This window comes from Salvelinus alpinus, chromosome 9 (genome assembly GCF_045679555.1).
Source record: "Salvelinus alpinus chromosome 9, SLU_Salpinus.1, whole genome shotgun sequence".
NCBI lineage: Eukaryota > Metazoa > Chordata > Actinopteri > Salmoniformes > Salmonidae > Salvelinus > Salvelinus alpinus.
In genome coordinates, this window is record NC_092094.1 from 46,750,289 (window position 1) to 46,770,026 (window position 19,738).

The 19,738-nt window shown below is 43.3% G+C and overlaps 1 protein-coding gene across 5 annotated transcripts in view; it reads left to right on the forward strand.

The window, feature by feature from the left end:
* Positions 1 to 5,187: 5,187 nt before the first annotated feature.
* Positions 5,188 to 19,738, forward strand: part of ptprz1a (protein tyrosine phosphatase receptor type Z1a) — a 68,714-nt gene continuing 54,163 nt past the window's right edge. For 3 of the 5 annotated variants that reach the window (XM_071326434.1, XM_071326436.1, XM_071326437.1), the window contains exon 1: positions 5,188 to 5,474. In XM_071326434.1, the coding sequence (XP_071182535.1) occupies positions 5,414 to 5,474 (61 nt within the window). In that variant the 5' untranslated portion in view covers positions 5,188 to 5,413. The remainder of the gene's footprint in view (positions 5,475 to 19,738) is intronic. The other 2 variants (XM_071326438.1, XM_071326439.1) reach the window with 2 other exon arrangements.

Genomic DNA, 19,738 nt, shown 5'->3' on the forward strand with positions numbered 1-19,738 from the left:
ATCTTCTGGTTCTGTCTAAGATGGTATTAGAGGCAAAATGATAGATCCATTGGCATCGAAAAATGAACATTTGCCCAGTGATGTATGGATATTGAGATAGAAGGAATATAAGTTTCCAAATGTTTTCTTAATTGGTCTCTCACAGGGGTCATTTGAGGACAGAGATTCATGTGCTAGGTTCTCCTGTGGGGACAGCCAAATAACTTTTATAGGTTCTAGATTGAACTTTTTTTCTAAGAGTGTAGTAGTACTTGTGATAAGCGCCAGAGCATTTAGAACCACGCCCCCCCCCCCCACACACACACACACACTGCCTGCTCTCGAGTGTAAAAGTAATTTTATTAGTCCCCCTGGAAACCTACAATCTAACAAGTGAGGAGCAGCCTCTGCATAAATTAAAGATAATCCTGGCTAAATTATGCAAATGTATTCACAGGGGTAAAAGGGGGGAACATGGAAGCATGATATTGGAGTAGAGAATCTTGTTGCCAGTGGTTGAAATTGAAGGAAACCCAAAGGCTTGGGGTTGCCCTTTAAAGTATAGCTCTCTTTGTTATGTCTCAGGCCTGGGGAAATACTACACCAAACTCAATAAAATACACTCACTTTATGATCTTATTGTGGTATTTCCTCCCAACTGATCATTACCATAAAACCATCAATAAAATCCATTTGATTGAATGATGGTAATGATCTGTTTGAGGGAAAATCTTGATTTGTGTGGTCATTCAATCCTGTTTAAACAAATGGTGTATGTGTATCATCGGTCCAGACTTACAGGACCTGTCTGTCAGGTCTTATCTGGTGCTTTCCAAAATGTTCTGCCTGTATGTTTAGTTTCTAACCCCTTAGGCCTAATCTATTAAAACATGTGTGAACCGGCTCTGTGAGCTAATAGACTCAGAGTTAAGTGTCACATGAATTGTGATGGACCACCCCTCCCTTCCCCTCAATATTGAGGGAGTGTTAGCCATTTTATTGAAACACGCAGGATTGAAGATATATAACCCCCTCGACTGATGCTCCTTGATCCCCCCCATCACCCCCACCCCACACCTCAACAACCACATGCACTTGTCCCACATTCCCTGACTGCATTGTGATTTCAGGGTCACTGGTGATGTGCTAGTCTCCATTTCACCAGAGTTTAACCCACCCCTCTAAGTCAAGAGGTCATTGGCACTTCACAAAAAGTAGTCCTCCCCCAGCATCTCTGTTACTTAGCCTATGGTTTGTATTGGCTCAATGCTGCTCTTTGCTTTTCTTTTCTTACCAGCCATATAGCTAGCTCTTCAGAATAAATCTATACGTGTGAACCTAAAGTTTTCCAATACATTGCCGTTTTATGTTGAGAAGTGGAGTTTGGTCAACCCATAGTCAACCATTCCACTTCAGTCTGGTGCCCTGACAAGTAGCCATAGCCGCGGGAAGTAGGGGTGCTGAGGGTGTCGGAGATTTGTACGTGGCATCAGATTGTAAGTATGCCAGCTCAGACCCCATTTCCAGGGGTTTTATTTTTATTTAGCGTATAAACTTCTCCTGTGTTTGCCCCCCATTTATTGATAAATCCCCCATCATAGAAATATTTCCTGAATCATATCCCCCATGATACCTTCCCCCATTTCCACCACCCATGGACTTGAAAACCCTCAACAAATTAAATGAACCCCCCCCACAAAGCCCCCTAAAATGGTTTCATCCCTGTTTTAGCTTTCACTCTACAGCTAGGCTAGGCAGTAGGCTTGTATTTGGGGTGATGATCTGTGAGATAACATTTGATTTACTTTGTGATTTGTCAAAAAACGGTAAACAACTTGTCAAGTCATGTGTTCCGGTTCTTGTATACACTGTAACAAATACATTGAAGATTTGTAATATGCTGAAAAGTGGCCAAACTATAACTAATATTTTTCAGGCAATGGGTGCAGCCATCTGACTTATTTGTGTTTTATAGTGAATGGCATTCTGGAATTAGGGAGTTTTCGCTTGTCAAACATGAACAAACATGGCTGCCATCTTAAAGAATTTAGCTCCTGTTAGCTTAGCTGACACATCTCTTTTCTAAACAATATTACATTTCTCCCTTGTGCTCACCAGAGATGAAATACATTGGAAACAAGTCTAGCTGTTAGGTCTCTAACTTATGTTTAGTTTTTTGTCAGGGCAACCTGTTATTTACAGTAGACTGGTTTATGGAATGAGTTTGGCTGTATTCCGTGTGATGTTTGGATGGTGAAGTTTTCATTTATCTTTTACAATAAAAGGTCAAATTGAGGAATGAAGATGTGAAGACCTTTATTTCCCAGCAGTACAAAACATTGTTCAGAATGATGCTTTTCAGACAACAATGCTGTTTAGACGCGTTTGTTGCGTCATACGTTCTGTTGCTACTGTTCCAATCACATAATTGCAATGGTACGCTGCAGGGACCCCTCGACAATGACCACAAATATGTGATCGTACATGTCAAAGGGTTAAATAAAATATATTAATAATATTATTAATTCACAAAAGTAGTGCACTGGGCCTTTACTAGTCCTGTATAAGCAGTCCGATATAGATGTCTGTAGCGCCCCCCCCCCCCCCCCCCCAAATGCAGAATAGCTGCTTTGGCAAAAAAGATAGTTGTACAATTAAGAACAGAATCTTGCAAGATTCAAAAGTTGGTATTGTAAGAGTTGTTGCCCTGTACCTTTCTCTGTGATCATCATTCTAATGGAATCCAGAAAGAACAAAACCCTGTCCTCAAACATTTACATCAAAAGGTGCAAAGTTATGGGCTAAGATACAAAACATCCACATCAAATTAAATATGTTTCTTGATCAAATAACATGGAAAACAACCACTTTTTGAGCAGAATTAATTGACCATCCTTATACACCACTTAATGTAAATGTACATTACTGTATTGTACATAGGCTGGTCATCTAGGTTTGTACCTGTAGACTTTCCATCAGCATAAAGAAAAATAATGCACAATACAGTAATTGATTGAGTACATTGAGACATCAAGTGGTTTGTGAAGATGTGATGATGTGGCTCTGTTGGTAGAGCATGGTGCTTGCAGCACTAGTGTCGTGGGTTTGATTCCCATGGGGGACCATTACAAAAATGTATGCACTCACTACTGTTTGGTGATCCAATTTGTAAGTCGCTCTGGATAAGAGCGTCTGCTAAATGACTTAAATGTAAATGTAAATGTGATCTGTATAAGAGGGTCTACTAAAATGTAAAAGCAATGAATAGACCATTTCAGTTTTCACATAGAAATAAGTTGCATTTGCAAAGTATTTCAAGAAACTGGAAAACATATAAGCAAGTATTTTTATATTCCACAGGTATTATCCGATTAACTCTTTTGGCTCACATCAACAGCATCCTCTAGGATACCCTAGACCCACTCCAATTTGCATATCGCCCCAACAGCTCCACAGATGACGCAATCTCAATCGCACTCCACACTGCCCTTTCCCACCTGGACAAAAGGAACACCTATGTGAGAATGCTGTTCATTGACTACAGCTCAGTGTTCAACACCATAGTGCCCACGAAGCTCATCACTAAGCTAAGGACCCTGGGACTAAACACCTCCCTCTGCAACTGGATCCTGGACTTCCTGACGGGCCGCCCTCAGGTGGTAAGGGTAGGCAACAACACGTCTGCCACGCTGATCCTCAACACTGGGTCCCCTCAGGGGTGTGTACTTATTCCCCTGCTGTACTCCCTGTTCACCCACGACTGTGTGGCCAAACATGACTCCAACACCATCATTAAGTTTGCTGATGACACAACAGTGGTAGGCCTGATCACGGACAACATTGAGACAGCCTATAGGGAGGAGGTCAGAGAACTGGCAGTATGGTGCCAGGACAACAACCTCTCCCTCAATGTGAGGAAGACAAAGGAGCTGATCGTGGACTACAGGAAAAGGCGTGCCGAACAGGCCCCCATTAACATCGACAGGGCTGTAGTGGAGCGGGTCGAGAGCTTCAAGTTCCTTGGTGTCCACATCACCAACGAACTACCATGGTCCAAACACACCAAGACAGTCGTGAAGAGGGCAAGACAAAACCTTTTCCCCTTCAGGAGACTGAAAAGATTTGGCATGGGTCCCCAGATCCTCAAAAAGTTCTACAGCTGCACCATCGAGAGCATCCCGACCGGTTGCATCACTGCCTGGTATGGCAACTGCTCGGCATCTGACCGTAAGGTGCTACAGAGGGTAATGCGTACGGCCCAGTACATTACTGGGGCCAAGCTTCCTGCCATCCAGGACCTATATAATAGGCGGTGTCAGAGGAAAGCCCATAAAATTGTCAGAGACTCCAGTCACCCAAGTCATAGACTGTTTTCTCTGCTAACGCACGGCAAGCGGTACCGGAGCACCAAGTCTAGGACCTAAAGGCTCCTTAACAGCTTCTACCCCCAAGCCATAAGACTGCTGAACAATTAATCAAATGGCCACCTGACTATTTACGTTGACCCCCCCCCCATTTGTTTTGTACACTGCTGCTACTCCTGTTTATTATCTATGCATAGTCACTTTACCACTACCTACATGTACAAATTACCTCAACTTACATGTACCCTGCACACTGACCCGGTACCCCCTGTATATAGTCTCGTTATTGTTATGTTATTGTGTTATTGTGTTTGGTAAATATTTTCTTAACTCTTCTTGAACTGCACTGTTGGTTAAGGGCTTGTAAGTAAGCATTTCACGGTAAGGTCTACACTTGTTGTACTCGGCACATGTGACAAATAAGGTTTTTTTACAGATAATCAACAGCCTCAAGTTACAAATACTGGTATACGCTCAAATACAATAAAGTGGTGCACTGGGCCTTTACTAGTCCTGAATTAGCAGACTGATATAGACTTCTGTATGGGATATAGATATACACCTTGGCAATAAAAAAAATGTTCAGCTTGGTCACTTGCAGAACACCCACCACCAAACTACTTCCCGCGGCTATGCAAATAGCCTAATGGTTTGTGTTTAAAAAAAACACATATTCATAATAAAGGTACAAAACGACTGTTGCAACTGAGTTACATGGAATTATCACTTTTTGTAATGAATTACTGAAATCAATAAATCAATGAATGCAGGCTATTTCCTTAAAAAAAAGTAATATCAACTCCGTTAAATAGAGCTCGTGCATTATGGTCTGTGGGAGGCGCACGCTTCTCATACACTTCCCCTCCTCTCGCTCACAGTTCATCTCCGAGTAGCATACGAACAGCCTCACCGGAGATACCGAAAAGAAAGGAGTGAGGATAAACGGGGACCGAACAACACAACAACTCCCAGCATGAAACAAATGTGAAACCGTCACGGGACTATCTTTCCCAAGAAGCATACATTATATTTTTTATTGTCTTCATCGAGATTTGTGAGGTTGGTGAAATATGGAAACGGCTGTTTCAAGAGGCTTATTGCTCGCTCAGCTCTTGATCGTCTGTCAATTAGGTAAGAACTTGAATTTAATTTAGTTTTTCTCATTATTAATTATTATTATATTATATCATTATAATTTTCTTAAAGCTTTTTTTATATTTTTTATCACTTGATGGTTACTGTTGTTTCTGTGAAGGTAGCCTACCTGTTTCTCTCCGAGAATGCAATGCGCGTGAAGTTCAGGTTCAAATGAACTCGGTTCGCTTCACTAGCCTACTTTGGACACCTCAATTTTATGTTTCATGGATTCTTTTGCTGATTTGATTTATAAATCTGAAGATAATAATCGTCTTTCGGTCTATTTCAATTATCTTCGAATGATTATGCACAAGCGTTGTGCGTCTTTGGAGAAGTAGGCTCTATGTTATTAAACATCATGTTGAAGTGTGGTTATAATGCAATGTAAGACTTGTCATAATCATGCATTACCCCTTTATAATGTCTTATTATCATCTCATAATGAGCCTGACTAAATTCGAAAATACACAACGTATTGTAAGCCTTATTAAAAGACAGTCGTGTGTTTATATATCATTGGTGTTAGCGATATTTGTTGTGCAACCGTAGGACACAGACTATTGTGAGAAGAGCACAGAGGAACATCTAAAGACTATCAATTTGGGGTAGCTACGCAAAGAAAGTTAAACATTCAACATTGTTTCTATGTTGTGTATGAAGGGGCCAAGTGTAAAGAATCCTATCAGAATGTGCATTCCCATTAATCGGGTGTCTCGTATTTATTTGATCTTTTAAATATAACGTTAGTGGAGCTGTGAAGCATGAAAAGGGTGGTTTCGCCACGGTTGTCGAACTATGTTATTAGTAAGTAAAACGCATTTTTTTTGGAAAGGGGGGCTAGTAGTGATTGGTCGATAGGTGCTACTGAAATGAATGGTATGGCAGTCTCAAGCTGCCTGAAAACGAGTGCTACTGCTACCCCAGCAAAGCCAAGCAGAGCCATTAACCACCTTTTAGGGCTAATATTTTAGGTTACATTCCACAGCTGTATTTCTCTCCTGACATTCAACTAAGGCTATCCTGAAAAGTTCAAACAGATAGCCTTTGGTTACACTTTATTTGAAGCCTATGGTACTGTAGGTAGCCTATAAATAATGTGCTATTGATGTGTTATAAGTACGTTTAATTGCACATATTTTGATAGTTATCTTGTCATTTTGACCAAATTCAAATAGGTCTATAAATGGGGTTGCTGTTACAGCCACCATTGGTTACAGGACAATACAGGCAAATATTTGAATAAACTGATAATTTACATATCCCCACAGAACTGAGTGAAAGGAGTGTTTTCTTAATTCGCCCAGTTGGTCTTAGCCGTTCAGCATCAATATGGCACACACGTACAGTGCAAAAGTGTCAAGGAGGAGACTGATATGCTTGGTTTAATCTTTTGGGTGAGGCATTAGACAAAGACTTGAAAAAAGCTTGCTAAAGCTAGTTTGCTTAAGAGCTAAAAGCCTTTTGTGACAGGCCTTGTGAACTGGGATATCAAATGTGTTGGTACATGCTGAATGCTTTACCACATGCACCCCACCGCCACCACTCCCCTCCTCTTCTCCCTTCTTTTTGCCCCTTTCAGTAGAGTGCTTTAAATTACGCTTTGATGAAACGTGGAGCACAAAGGAAGCGGTCGTTTGTTGGGAAGGCAGCATAGGGATTGATGGCAGAAAAAAGACACAAAGTGAATGAATTCAACGCAGACTCTGCACCATCTGTCTTCCCAATGTGGTGGGCTATAGATGGGGCATTTACACTGGGCATCGTCCACAGTGCCCCTCTCTCTCTCGGATGAGGAAGTCTCTGTGCCTGTTGTTTTGGAGCAGGGTGGTCGTGACTCGTGACAGATGGCAGTCATAGTTTGTCACTCAGTCATTCAGGTGGATGGTTGGTTGGTGTGCTTCCAGATTCCATACCCCTTTGCTCATGCCTCTTGGAAGTCCACCTTAGAGGGGTGTGTCACAAGCTGTTGGTCCAATGCTTAATCCAGTTTCAGATGTGGCCTACTGGTATAATGAGGAAAGTGTGCCAGTTCATAACTTCATGTTGCCCATGCAGCTGTTATCACACTGAGGAACACAATAAACTACACTTGCAGAGTACACAGCTCGATAGTTTAGTTGCATAGAGTGAATATGCGTAATCTGAAATGACTGTGTGTGAGTCAAACATTGTCTACTTTAGTCTGAGTATGGCTGTTGTTAACTGTTCAAAACACTTATTACCAACAGTAATTGAAACTCAGCTTCTCAGCTCCTTTGATGCGAAGACGAAAAGCTTTTTCTCCATGCCACCTCTCCCTTGTTCTTTCTGCCCCCTCTCTACTCGTTCTTCTCATTTCCTCTCCTACCTTCTCCCATTCTTCTTTCTCCTTCTCTCCCTCTTTCTCTGAGGAAGCTGCGGGACACCCTACCCAGAGCAGCTTGGCACACTGGTCCTCTTAGCCATCCAAGCAGGGTTGCTGGTAAAAAGCAGAGCAGATTTACAATCGGCGGCAGGAGGGGTATTTGATGACCAGATTAGTTGGTATTAGGCTCAACGGCATTCACTCCAAGTTTGCACAGGGGCCACACTGAATCCTCTGAGTCGCCCCTCTCTCTCTCCCCGGCCATGGCTGAATAGGACTATGGTTACGTGGTGGTACAGACCAGCCAAGCTTCCATAGCGGAGCCCAGGACACTGGTTCTCCTCCATATCCTCCATCTTCCCAAGGCCTCCCCCGTGAATTATGCTGTCAGAAGAGAGATTTGTTTTGTGTGGGTGGGTGGGGGAGAAGCTGGCAGAGGGCGACGGTTTTCGATGGTGTTCAGCGGTGCGCAGCGACACAGCAAGGGGGGACCATTGTAAGCGTGACGCTAGATCGAGCACCAATTTGTCCCAGAGGCAGTGGTGGCGCTGGAGCAGGAGGCTCTCACGCTGCGAGACTGGAGGGGATGTGTGAGAGCGCAGCGTGTTGCGACCGTCACAGGAGTGTCATGGCAATGCTCCGACGCTCTGGCTCCCAGGCTCCCCCTTCTTGACACCTCAGCGGTGCCCCCAAGCTAGGAGAGCGATGGAGTTGAGGCTTCAACCACACTTGTAATGTCATTAGTTTTGTTCCAGACCTTTTCCCCTTTTCATGCTTACTCTCACTGTCTTTATTTCACACTTTCACATGCATTCTTCTCTTCTCCTTTTTGTCCCATATATTTGTTAAACCTTTTCTCTCCCTCATCATCGTCAATCTGTAATTTTCTCTCTTCTTTTCTAATTTCTCCTCCTCTCGTAATTTTTTCCTTCCTGTCTCATTCTCCTCTCACTCCCCCAATCTCACCCCCTGTTCGTCCTCTTCTTGTCTCCCTCCCACCATCTCTACCCGCTACCTATTCTCCTTCTCCTCGTTTGTCTCACAAACAACCAGGTTCTGCTGGTGTCTTCCTGGCGTTCTGCCAGCCGGGTCCTCGATGCCCACCACTGGCTGCTTAATGGATGACAGGGCAGATCCGGGTGGCCCGTCTTGCAACTGAAAGAGGGCTTCTCACACCGGGGCCATTGGGGAGAACAAGAGGAGCCCCGTAGAGTGGCTGGTAGAGAGCCATTGATTTCTCCCCCTCTTCTTCTCTTCAGCTGCCTGTTAGTGTGTGGTCTCTTAACTGTCCTGTATATCGATGGCTGTTGTCCTGACACTGAATGCAAATCCCCAAGTGACTAAGATAAAGGCCAGCTAGCTTGTGTTAACAACACTGTTGGTCAAGGTGTATTTTGCTCGGGGGGATTGGGGGTGTATACCCCCTTTTCTTTTTTAGTCTTCTTTTTAGTTCTAATTCTCAATGGGACACAAGTAATGGAATTTGTAAATGTGTTGGGACATGACTGCACATAACACTTCCCAAAAGGCCCATGCTCTTTTCATGTATATTAAATATCAGTAAAGTACAAATTAAATGTAATTGCTTACAGGTGTAACATTTTGCAACAAAATTGAACTTGACATAAAATGCAGTAGGCACTGACAACAATTCAAAATGTGTGTAGCATGACATGCCTGTGTAGTTACGCAAATAACAATAACTGGGACTTTGAACAACTTAAGAATCTTTTGGCAGTGCTAAGCCTAAGGCTGTACGGGCAGATATTTTACTCAAGCCAAGCTTCAAGTTGGTCAAGTTTTTGACTGTATTTCTTTGTAGGCCGTGGCTGCAAATACAGAGTTTTCACCTCTACCTGCCCATTTGGAAATCAAATCAAATGTATTTATAAAGCCCTTTTTACATCAGCAAATGTCACAAAGTGCTTTTACTATCACGTCTGCTCCCGCTCCCCCTCCCTGGCGCTCGAGGGCCAGGCTGAGTGCCAGTCTGCCCTTCATTACGCACACCTGTTACCATCATTACGCACAGCTGCACAATATTGTACTCACCTGGACTCCATTACTTTGTTGATTACCCCTTCTATATCTGTCTTCTCTTCAGTTTGTTCCCTGTGTCAGCATTGATGTCGTTATTTTTCCCCTGTCCAGACGCTGTTCCTGTTCTGTTTAATGTCCGTTGTTTATTAAATGTTCACTCCGTGTACTTGCTTCTCGTCTCCAGCGTTGATCCTCACAGAATGCTGACACCACTAAAGGAACCATCAGGGAGTTTTTGTTTTTTGTTTTGGTTGGTGATGTTGGGTCCGGGTGCTGTCGCCGATGGAACTGGGGGTGCCTCAGCTAGCTCGTCGGGCTTCCATGCCATAGCTGGCTCGAGAGATCTTCTTGCCTCGGTTGGCTTGGCAGGCGCCCACCCCACGTCATGCTTCAGCCGGCCCATCAGGCTCCCATGCTTCAGCCGGTTCGTCAGGCTTTCACGCCTCAGCCGGATCGTCAGGGTCCCACGCCTCAGCCGGCTCGCCAGGATCCCACGCCTCAGCCGGTTCTTTGGGCTTCTATGACTCAGTCAGCATGTCCAGCGCCCATGCCTCGGCCGGCCCGTTAGGCTCGCCCAGGTGGGATGCCAGGTGGCGCCCCTAGAAGAGGGGGGTTACTGTCACGCCTGCTACCGCACCCCCTCTCTGGCACTCGAGGGTGCCAGGCTGCCCTTCATTACGCACACCTGTCACCATCATTATACGCAGCTGCGCAATATTGGACTCACCTGGACTCCATTACTTTGTTGATTACCCCCTCTACAGTGGCAAGGAAAAGTATGTGGACCCTTTGGAATTACCTGGACTTCTGCATAAATTGGTCATCAAATTTGATCTGATCTTCATCTAAGTCACAACAATAGACAAACACAGTCTGCTTAAGCTAATACCACACAAAAAAGTATACGTTTTCATGTAGAGGTCGACCGATTAATCGGCATGACCGATTAATTAGGGCCGATTTCAAGTTTTCATAACAATCGGTAATCGGCATTTTTGGACGCCGATTATGGCCGATCACATTGCAATCCACAAGGAGACTGCGTGGCAGGCTGACCACCTGTTACGCGAGTGCAGCAAGGAGCCAAGGTAAGTTGCTAGCTAGCATTAAACTTATCTTATAAAAAAAACAATCAATCTTAACATAATCACTAGTTAACTACATATGGTTGATATTATTACTAGTTTAACTAGCTTGTCCTGCGTTGCATATAATCAATGCGGTGCCTGTTAATTCATCATCGAATCACAGCCTACTTTGCCAAACGGGTGATGATTTAACAAAAGCGCATTCACGAAAAAAACACCATCGTTGCACCAATGTACCTAACCATTAACATCAATGCCTTTCTTAAAATCAATACACAAGTATATTTTTTTAAACCTGCATATTTAGTTCAATAGAAATTCATGTTAGCAGGCAATATTCACTAGGGAAATTGTGTCACTTCTCTTGCGTTCAGTGCAAGCAGAGTCAGGGTATATGCAGCAGTTTGGGCCGCCTGGCTCGTTGCAAACTGTGTGAAGACCATTTCTTCCTAACAAAAACCGTAATTAATTTGCTAGAATTTTACATAATTATGACATATCATTGAAGGTTGTGCAATGTAACAGCAATATTTAGACTTAGGGTTGCCACCCGTTCGATAAAAACCGGAACAGTTCCGTTGTCACGACTTTCGCCGGACTCTCCTTGTTCGAGCGGTGTTCGGCGGTCAACGTCACCGGCCTTCAGGCCATCACCGATCCACTTTTAATTTTCCATTTGTTTTGTCTTTGTTTTCTACACACCTGGTTTCAATTCCCTCATTACATGTTCATTATTTAACCCTCTGGTTTCCCCCATGTTTGTGTGCGTGTTTGTTTTCTTGTGAAGGCTGTATCTGATGGCTGGCATATTGTTGCCGGGTTTTGTTATTATGCCCGTTTATTTTCATGGTATCGGTATTTTGTTTATATAGTATTTTGTTTATACTGGTGTTATCTTGTATTAAATACCTTGTCCACACATCTCAGCTCTCCTGCGCCTGACTCCTTTCACCAGTTACCCACAGCCTTGACATCCGTATTTCACTGAAAGAATAAACATTTTGTTTTCGAAATGATAGTTTCCGGATTTGACCATATTAATGACCGAAGGCTTGTATTTCTGTGTGTTTATTATATTATAATTAAGTCTATGATTTTATATTTGATAGAGCAGTCTGACTGAGCGGTGGTAGGCAGCAGCAGGCTCGTAAGCATTCATTCAAACAGTACTTTCCTGCGTTTGCCAGCAGCTCTTCGCAATGCTTGAAGCACAGCGCTGTCTATGACTTCAAGCCTATCGACTCCCGAGATTAGGCTGGCAATAATAAAGTGCCTATAAGACCATCCAATAGTCAAAGGTATATGAAATACAAATGGTTTAGAGAGAAATAGTCCTATAATTCCTATAATAACTACAACCTAAAACGTCTTAACTGGGAATATTGAAGACTCATGTTAAAAGAAACCACCAGCTTTCATATGTTCTCATGTTCTGGGCAAGGAACTTAAACATTAGCTTTTTTACATGGCACATATTGCACTTTTCCTTTCTTCTCCAACACAGTGTTTTTGCATTATTTAAACCAAATTGAACATGTTTCATTATTTATTTGAGGCTAAATTGATTTTATTTATGTATTATATTAAGTTAAAATAAAAGTGTTAATTCAGTGTTGTTGTAATTGTCATTATTACAAATACAGTTGATGTCAAAAGTTTACATAAACTTAGGTTGGAATCATTAAAACTAGTTTTTCAACCACTCCACAAAATTCTTGTTAACAAACTATAGTTTTGGCAAGTCGGTTAGGACATCTACTTTGTGCATAACACAAGTAATGTTTCCAACTATTGTTTACAGACAGATTATTTCACTTATAATTCACTGTATCACAATTCCAGTGGGTCAGAAGTTTACATAAACTAAGTTGACTGTGCCTTTAAACAGCTTGGAAAATTCCAGAAAATTATGTCATGGCTTTAGAAGCTTCTGATAGGCTAATTGACAACATTTGAGTCAATTGGAGGTGTACCTGTGGATGTATTTCAAGGCCTACCTTCAAACTCAGTGCATCTTTGCTTGAAATCATGGGGAAATCAAAAGAAATCAGCCAAGAAAAAAATTGTAGACCTCCACAAGTCTGGTTCATCCTTGGGAGCAATTTCCAAACGCCTGAAGGTACCACGTTCATCTGTACAAACAATAGTATGCAAGTATAAACACATTGGGACCACGCAGCCATCATACCGCTCAGGAAGGAGACGCGTTCTGTCTCCGAGAGATGAACGTACTTTGGTGCGAAAAGTGCAAATCATTCCCAGAACAACAGCAAAGGACCTTGTGAAGATGCTGGAGGAAACGGGTACAAAAGTATCTATATCCACAGTAAATCGAGTCCTATATCGACATAACCTGAAAGGCCGCTCAGCAAGGAAGAAGCCACTGCTCCAAAACCGCCATAAAAATACCAGACTACGGTTTGCAACTGCACATGTAGACAAAGATCATACTTTTAGAGATATGTCCTCTGGTCTGATGAAACAAGAACAGAACTGTTTGGCCATAATGATCATTGTTATGTTTGGAGGGAAAAGGAGGAGGCTTGCAAGTCGAAGATCACCATCCCAACCGTGAAGCACGGGCGTGGCAGCATCGTGTTGTGGGGGTGCTTTGCTGCAGGAGGGACTGGTGTACTTCACAAAATAGATGGCATCATGAGACAGGAAAATGATGTGGATATTTTGAAGCAACATCTCAAGACATCAGTCAGGAAGTTAAAGCTTGGTCGCAAATGGGTCTTCCAAATGGACAATGACCCCAAGCATACTTCCAAAGTTGTGGCAAAATGGCTTAAGGACAACAAAGTCAAGGTATTGGAGTGGCCATCACAAAGCCCTGACCTCAATCCAATAGAAAATGTGTGGTCAGAACTGAGAAAGCGTGTGCGAGCAAGGAAGCCTACAAACCTGACTCAGTTACACCAGCTCTGTCAGGAGGAATGGGCCAAAATTCACCCAACCTATTGCGGGAAGCTTGTGGAAGGCTACTCGAAATGTTTGACCCAAGTTAATCAATTTACAGGCAATGCTACCGAATACTAATTGAGTGTATGTAAACTTCTGACCCACTGGGAATGTGGTGAAAGAAATAAAAGCTGAAATAAATCATTCTCTCTACTATTATTCTGACATTTCACATTTTTTAAATGAAGTGGTGATCTTAACTGACCTAGGACAGTGAATTTTTACTAGGATTAAATGTCATTGTGAAAAACTGAGTTTAAATGTATTTGGCTAAGGTGTATGTAAACTTCCGACTTCAACTGTATCCTATTCTGTACCCCACCATGATTCCCAAATGTCCTGATTGGCAGACTAGCCAGGTCTTTGGTGGAGGGTGGCAGCTGGTCCCAGCTGGTGGTGGACACATGGCAGCGGGTGGCCAATACTAATGCTCCCGTCAGGGGTCCGGAACCATGTCCGGGTACATCTGGAGAGGCCAATCTGTGTTGCTGCCTCGTATCGAAGGAGGTTAATGACAGACATGTCATGCCCATTGAAGTAGAATTTTCATCCTCTGTGACAGAAATGTATTGGTGATGAATGATACCACTCAAAAGTAGGTCATCAGTGGAACCTCAGAAAGCTTACTAATAAATCACACCAGAAAAGAAGAGACTATCAGAGACAAAAAGTTGGTTGTCTGCACTAGAGGTCTTCACAGATCCACCTGTACCCGAATGCCTGAGACCCGATCCGGGACCCGAGTGGGTACTTTCACCAGTCTGGGTCAGATCTGATATGATTGTCACTGGTTTCGGGTATGTGTAATTATAACTGACTAGTCCGGAAGGACCCGTACTGATCCGAGATACATTTTTTGAATTTATGCTGCTGCTCTTGCTTTTCACGACCGTTGCGCGTGGCAAGTGTAGCGTGTTGTTGTTGTTGGCCAATCATAAGTCATCAAAGCGGCAATAGGCTACTGTCATAAAGCCTCTGTGCAAAAGTTAGGAGATATTTAATCAATGGAAGATGGAATTAAAATGACGGAATTAAAAGTTACAGGAGAAGGATAGGCTACAACGACTAAGAGCCAACAGGTAGGCTGCTACTTCATATTCTGAATAGAGTTGTTGTAACTGTATTTGTAACTGTAGGCAGTGCTTGACTTGGGCAGGAGCTTGTCGGAGCTGAGTACTGGCACCTCAAATGTTCTACTGCTTGAGCTCCTGTTCCTCTTTAGCTCAAAAGTATTGTGGAGCTCCTGCATCTAAATATAAACAGTACCAGCACCCAAAATGAGTACCGGCACCTATTTCAGTCCTGACTGTGGATGGTCAAGGGACAGCCACAGTGGATTAATCTACATGAAAAGCAATTAGTGCGTAGACTAACCCCTAAGCCATGCTTAGTGGTTCCTACTGAGCTCCTTCAGGTTGGTGGGTTATAATATTGTGTCATCTTCTTTATGTGACCCCGCTAACAATGAAAAATGTGGGAGGACTTTTGTTCCTTAGAGATGTTCCAATACAAGAATCCTTGAGCTTTATGACTTAAAAATAAAATGCTACTTGCTCATAAAGACGGATGTTGCACGAAGACTAAAGGATCACTCACTACTGAGAAATATGGTTGTGTTGGAGGCCAGAGAGAGTGTTCAGAGAGATTAAAGGGAATGAGTTGGCCCAGAGCTAGGAGCAAGCAGCATGTTGTAGCCCTGCGATATCCTCTCTGGTCTGTTGGTCATCTGTGTCCGTCCATGTTTCTACCATCAGGGTACAAGGAGAAAAGGTGTTTCTGGGAAGTAGAGCACAGTCACGCTCGGATGAGGCTGACTGCGTCCGGCTGTGCAACCTCTTGTGTCCAGCATGTTCAGGGGAAGGCAGGGAACTCAATGGGAGTGCTGTAATTTCCCTTCAAAGCCTTTGTGTCAGTTGTCAGTATCTTCCATTGTCACTGATTACAATAACAATACTCAAAGGAGGAGACATTCATTGCTCTTAGTGAGAGCATTTATTTGAACTTCTATTTCTGGTATTTCTTTGAGAGCATTTATATTGTCATAATTGCGTCATAGTTTTAGCAATCACAATTCATCCTATGATCAGGTGCTTCCTTGAACTTACCCATAAAATATTTTTCTCCTTCCCTCCCATGAAGAAATCCAATCAGTTTATCAGAAATACCATGAAAGCAAGCAGCGGAGTCCTCCTACAACCATTCACACCCCCTCCAAGCCACCCACACCCCCGGTACAATGTGAAGAAAATGTTGGCAGAAAATGCACCCATCCGGCTCAGATGTGGTTTAGTTGCTCTTCTATTTCTGTTTTTGGTCAGGCTCCATGTGACCAATTAGATTAGATCAATGTCTAGACGAGCCCATGCCAAAATAGCCTCACCAGGCTCCATGATCAAAACGAATCCTTTATGCATTTGGAAACCTGGTTAAAACGACTTGCCACAGTTGCCGAAAGCATCTCTTCTGTGGAATAGGACAGCCTCATCAACTTTTTATCTCTGCCATTGGTCCCGGTGGAATTGGGAAGACAGTTTCTGTCTTGTCAACTGCAGTTTATAGAGGCACGTGCGTGCGTGCGTGCGTGTGTTTATGTGTGTTGGTGAAGCATATTTAATTTCATTGAACATCAGTAACGTCCCCCCCTCACTAATTTACTTAGCTGTATGCTTAGCTTTCAACTCCTATTTAAGTCTTCGTCACAGGCGTGTTACTTGGTGAATAATGACAGGGGTCCAGTCTTCTATCTTCTGCTATTCCGATCCGTGAGGACAGAGATAGTACCTGATTGATGACTGGATTCAGGATAGAATGGTTATGTAAGGGCTGGCATCTATCCTGCATTTCATCAAACATACACACACACACACAGAGACTTGATCTCCCAAGCCAGACAACTGAGACTATCATGTTCAGCACTCGCCTCGTATTGTGATACCATCAATGAATGGGACAGTGTAAATAATCAAGAAGACTGTGTAACCGCCCTCTGTGCCTCCTAACAAGCACGATCTCAACCTTTTTCATAAGAATGATGACAAATTAGCCTAGAAGCTGTCGTGACGCATGTTCTCTTCATTTTTATTGACGTGACAGACATCTAATCAAGTTGACCGGACAGGAACATGAAAGCTGGTAGCTCTAATTGGTGAGAGCTTTAAGGTGAGGGGACAGGAAACAATCAGAGAACGGTGGGTGTGAATACTTTCATTATTGGCAGAGTACCATATGGAGACCGAATGCACACCGTTCTTACTGAAGGAGCAATTTGCCAAATACACTGATGTCATGTAGCCATAGCAAATACATTTTCAAATGCTTTCAAATGGCTCTTTGCCCATAAATTACAGCCTGTATATAATCCTTAATGGTCTTTTCTGTAGACGCTCCCACACTTCAATGTATGCTATTGCGTTTTACCCAAAGTTTATTTTTTATTTTTTATAAATAAGTCCTCTGAGATCATTATGATGGAACTCTCCCCTTTTGATTCCAGTAAATCGCTCTCTTTTCCTCCAAACAAGCTGGGCTAAGTGGTATCTTGTTTAAAACATTCGCTGTCCCGCTCTAGAGACGTTAGAGACGTTTGGGCGAGGAACTAATGTCAAAGCGGGAGAAAAAGAAAGAGACTTTCAGGAAGACTGTCTGAACGACCCAACACAATCATTTTTCTCACACCACCCAGAGAGTGATCGAGACAGAGGTGATAGAGAGACAGAGATGCAGATTGCAAGATCGTGATTTCGCTGTGGTGTGAAATGATAACAGTACATCCTAACCAAGACAGGCAGTGAGAGGAAACAGGCTGAATCTGTGGCCATGGCAATGTGTGGGAGACCGGGGGAAGTCACTGTGCCTGTAGGTCATAATGAGGTCCACTTGTTTTCCAGGGAGTTGTGCCCCACGTATCCTGCATGCTGATTTGCTCTGGCCAGATGACCTCAAGAGCTAGATCAGCTGCTCAGAACATGGCTGGCTACTGGAACAGGCCTTCCTTATCCTATTGCAGTTCAGTTCTACAGGGGAACATTAGGAGGACACATTAGAAACGCTGGATAAACAAACATCCCTGCACTGTGTGTTTGGCCCGAGTCCAGGGAGGATAACGATGGAAACCTTAAACGGCTGGAGCCATTAGACAGAGTCCACAATCAGACAGACTCTCTGGATGGGCCTTATGTACAGGAAGGAGCGTACGCGTGCACGGACGCTCGCACTAGTGCACGCACACACAGAGATACTATATTTCTTTCCCTCATCTGTTCTTTATCACATGCACACATACTCCTAATTGTACGCATGTATAGTGATGGGGAAATTATTGGTAAAGGTACGTATTGGGATATTATTTTTGACAATATATCGTATCATTTTGACAATATCGCAACGTTATTTTTGCGCTAGTTGGCTGTACCTGCTCCAAAACTCCAGTATTTTTTTAATAGGGAGACAATTTGTTTTCCTCACTTTTATTTCCATGACTGATCCAAACTGATTTTCTCCTGGGTCTCTCGTATCCTTCTGCAGCAGACATATGGTGAGCAATATGTTTGGAACATCGAATCGCAATACAATCACAGTATCGAATCGCAGTACATCTAGAATCGTGAGAATCGCAATACGTATCGTATCGGCACCTGACTATCGTGATAATATTGTATCGTGACGTCCCTGACAATTCCCAGCCCTACGCACTTAGCACACACACACACACACACACACACACACACACACACACACACACACACACACACACACACACACACACACACACACACACACACACACACACACACACACACACACACACAAACACACACACACTTTGGGCCACTCAGTCTTATCACCCCAGTACAGGGGACCTGGTGTTGGAGAATACAGGCCGGAGAGATCAGAATGCAACGAAAAGTGTGACCACACACTTACACTCCAACTCATTTCACACTCCTCCCGTCGGGCACACACTGTGGCACGTCGTCATGCCACCCGGGCATCGACAGACACTCTCCAGAGTCACTTAAACAAGGCACAATGAGAGTGTGCCAGAACCAGCAGGATGCCTGTCATACAGCCTGTTCCCACATGGTCCCACAATGCCAATTGACCCATCTCACAGTGACATGAGCTTTTACTCTACAGAATGTGTAATCATTCTAGAATCTTCCACAGTCTGGACAAGAGCCCGCACTGTACAGCCATGTGTACACAAGGATCAAATCAGTTCAATCCACAATTAAACCAGGATCCTCCAACTCCAGTCCTGGAGAAATACTGGGTGTGTGCATGCTTTTCCCCCAGCCCATTACTAACACAGTAATCAAATAATCAACTGTTCAGGGCCTTCGGTCTGTTGTGTTTTACTGAGGGGCTGGAATGAAAGCCTGGACTTTCTCTCCAGGACCAGGATTGGAGAACCCTGATTTTAGACAGAAACCTTTTCTCTGCGTAGTCACTAAAGCTGCATGATGTGCTTGGACACTATAAACTACAGCCTCCTATAAACTACAGACTCCTCTCACAGGTAGGATCTTCGAGATCAGTGTGTGGGCAGTAGGTCTAGTTATGTAAATAATGATACTGCATAAACATTGCTAAGGCAGGTTTGATTTAACCCGGCCCGTAGTCAAATATTATCTTTTGAGTTACAGATGTTTATCATCAACTCAGTCCTGATGTGCCGGCAAATGGTTTATTTGAAGTATTCAACATCCAACAAGGAAGTTTAAACTATTATATTACAGCTCCCTTTGTTGGTTTGAACCAGTGTCCATGTACGTCTTCCTTGTGTGCAAATTCCATGTGTTAAGTGATGTTTCTGTGTCCTT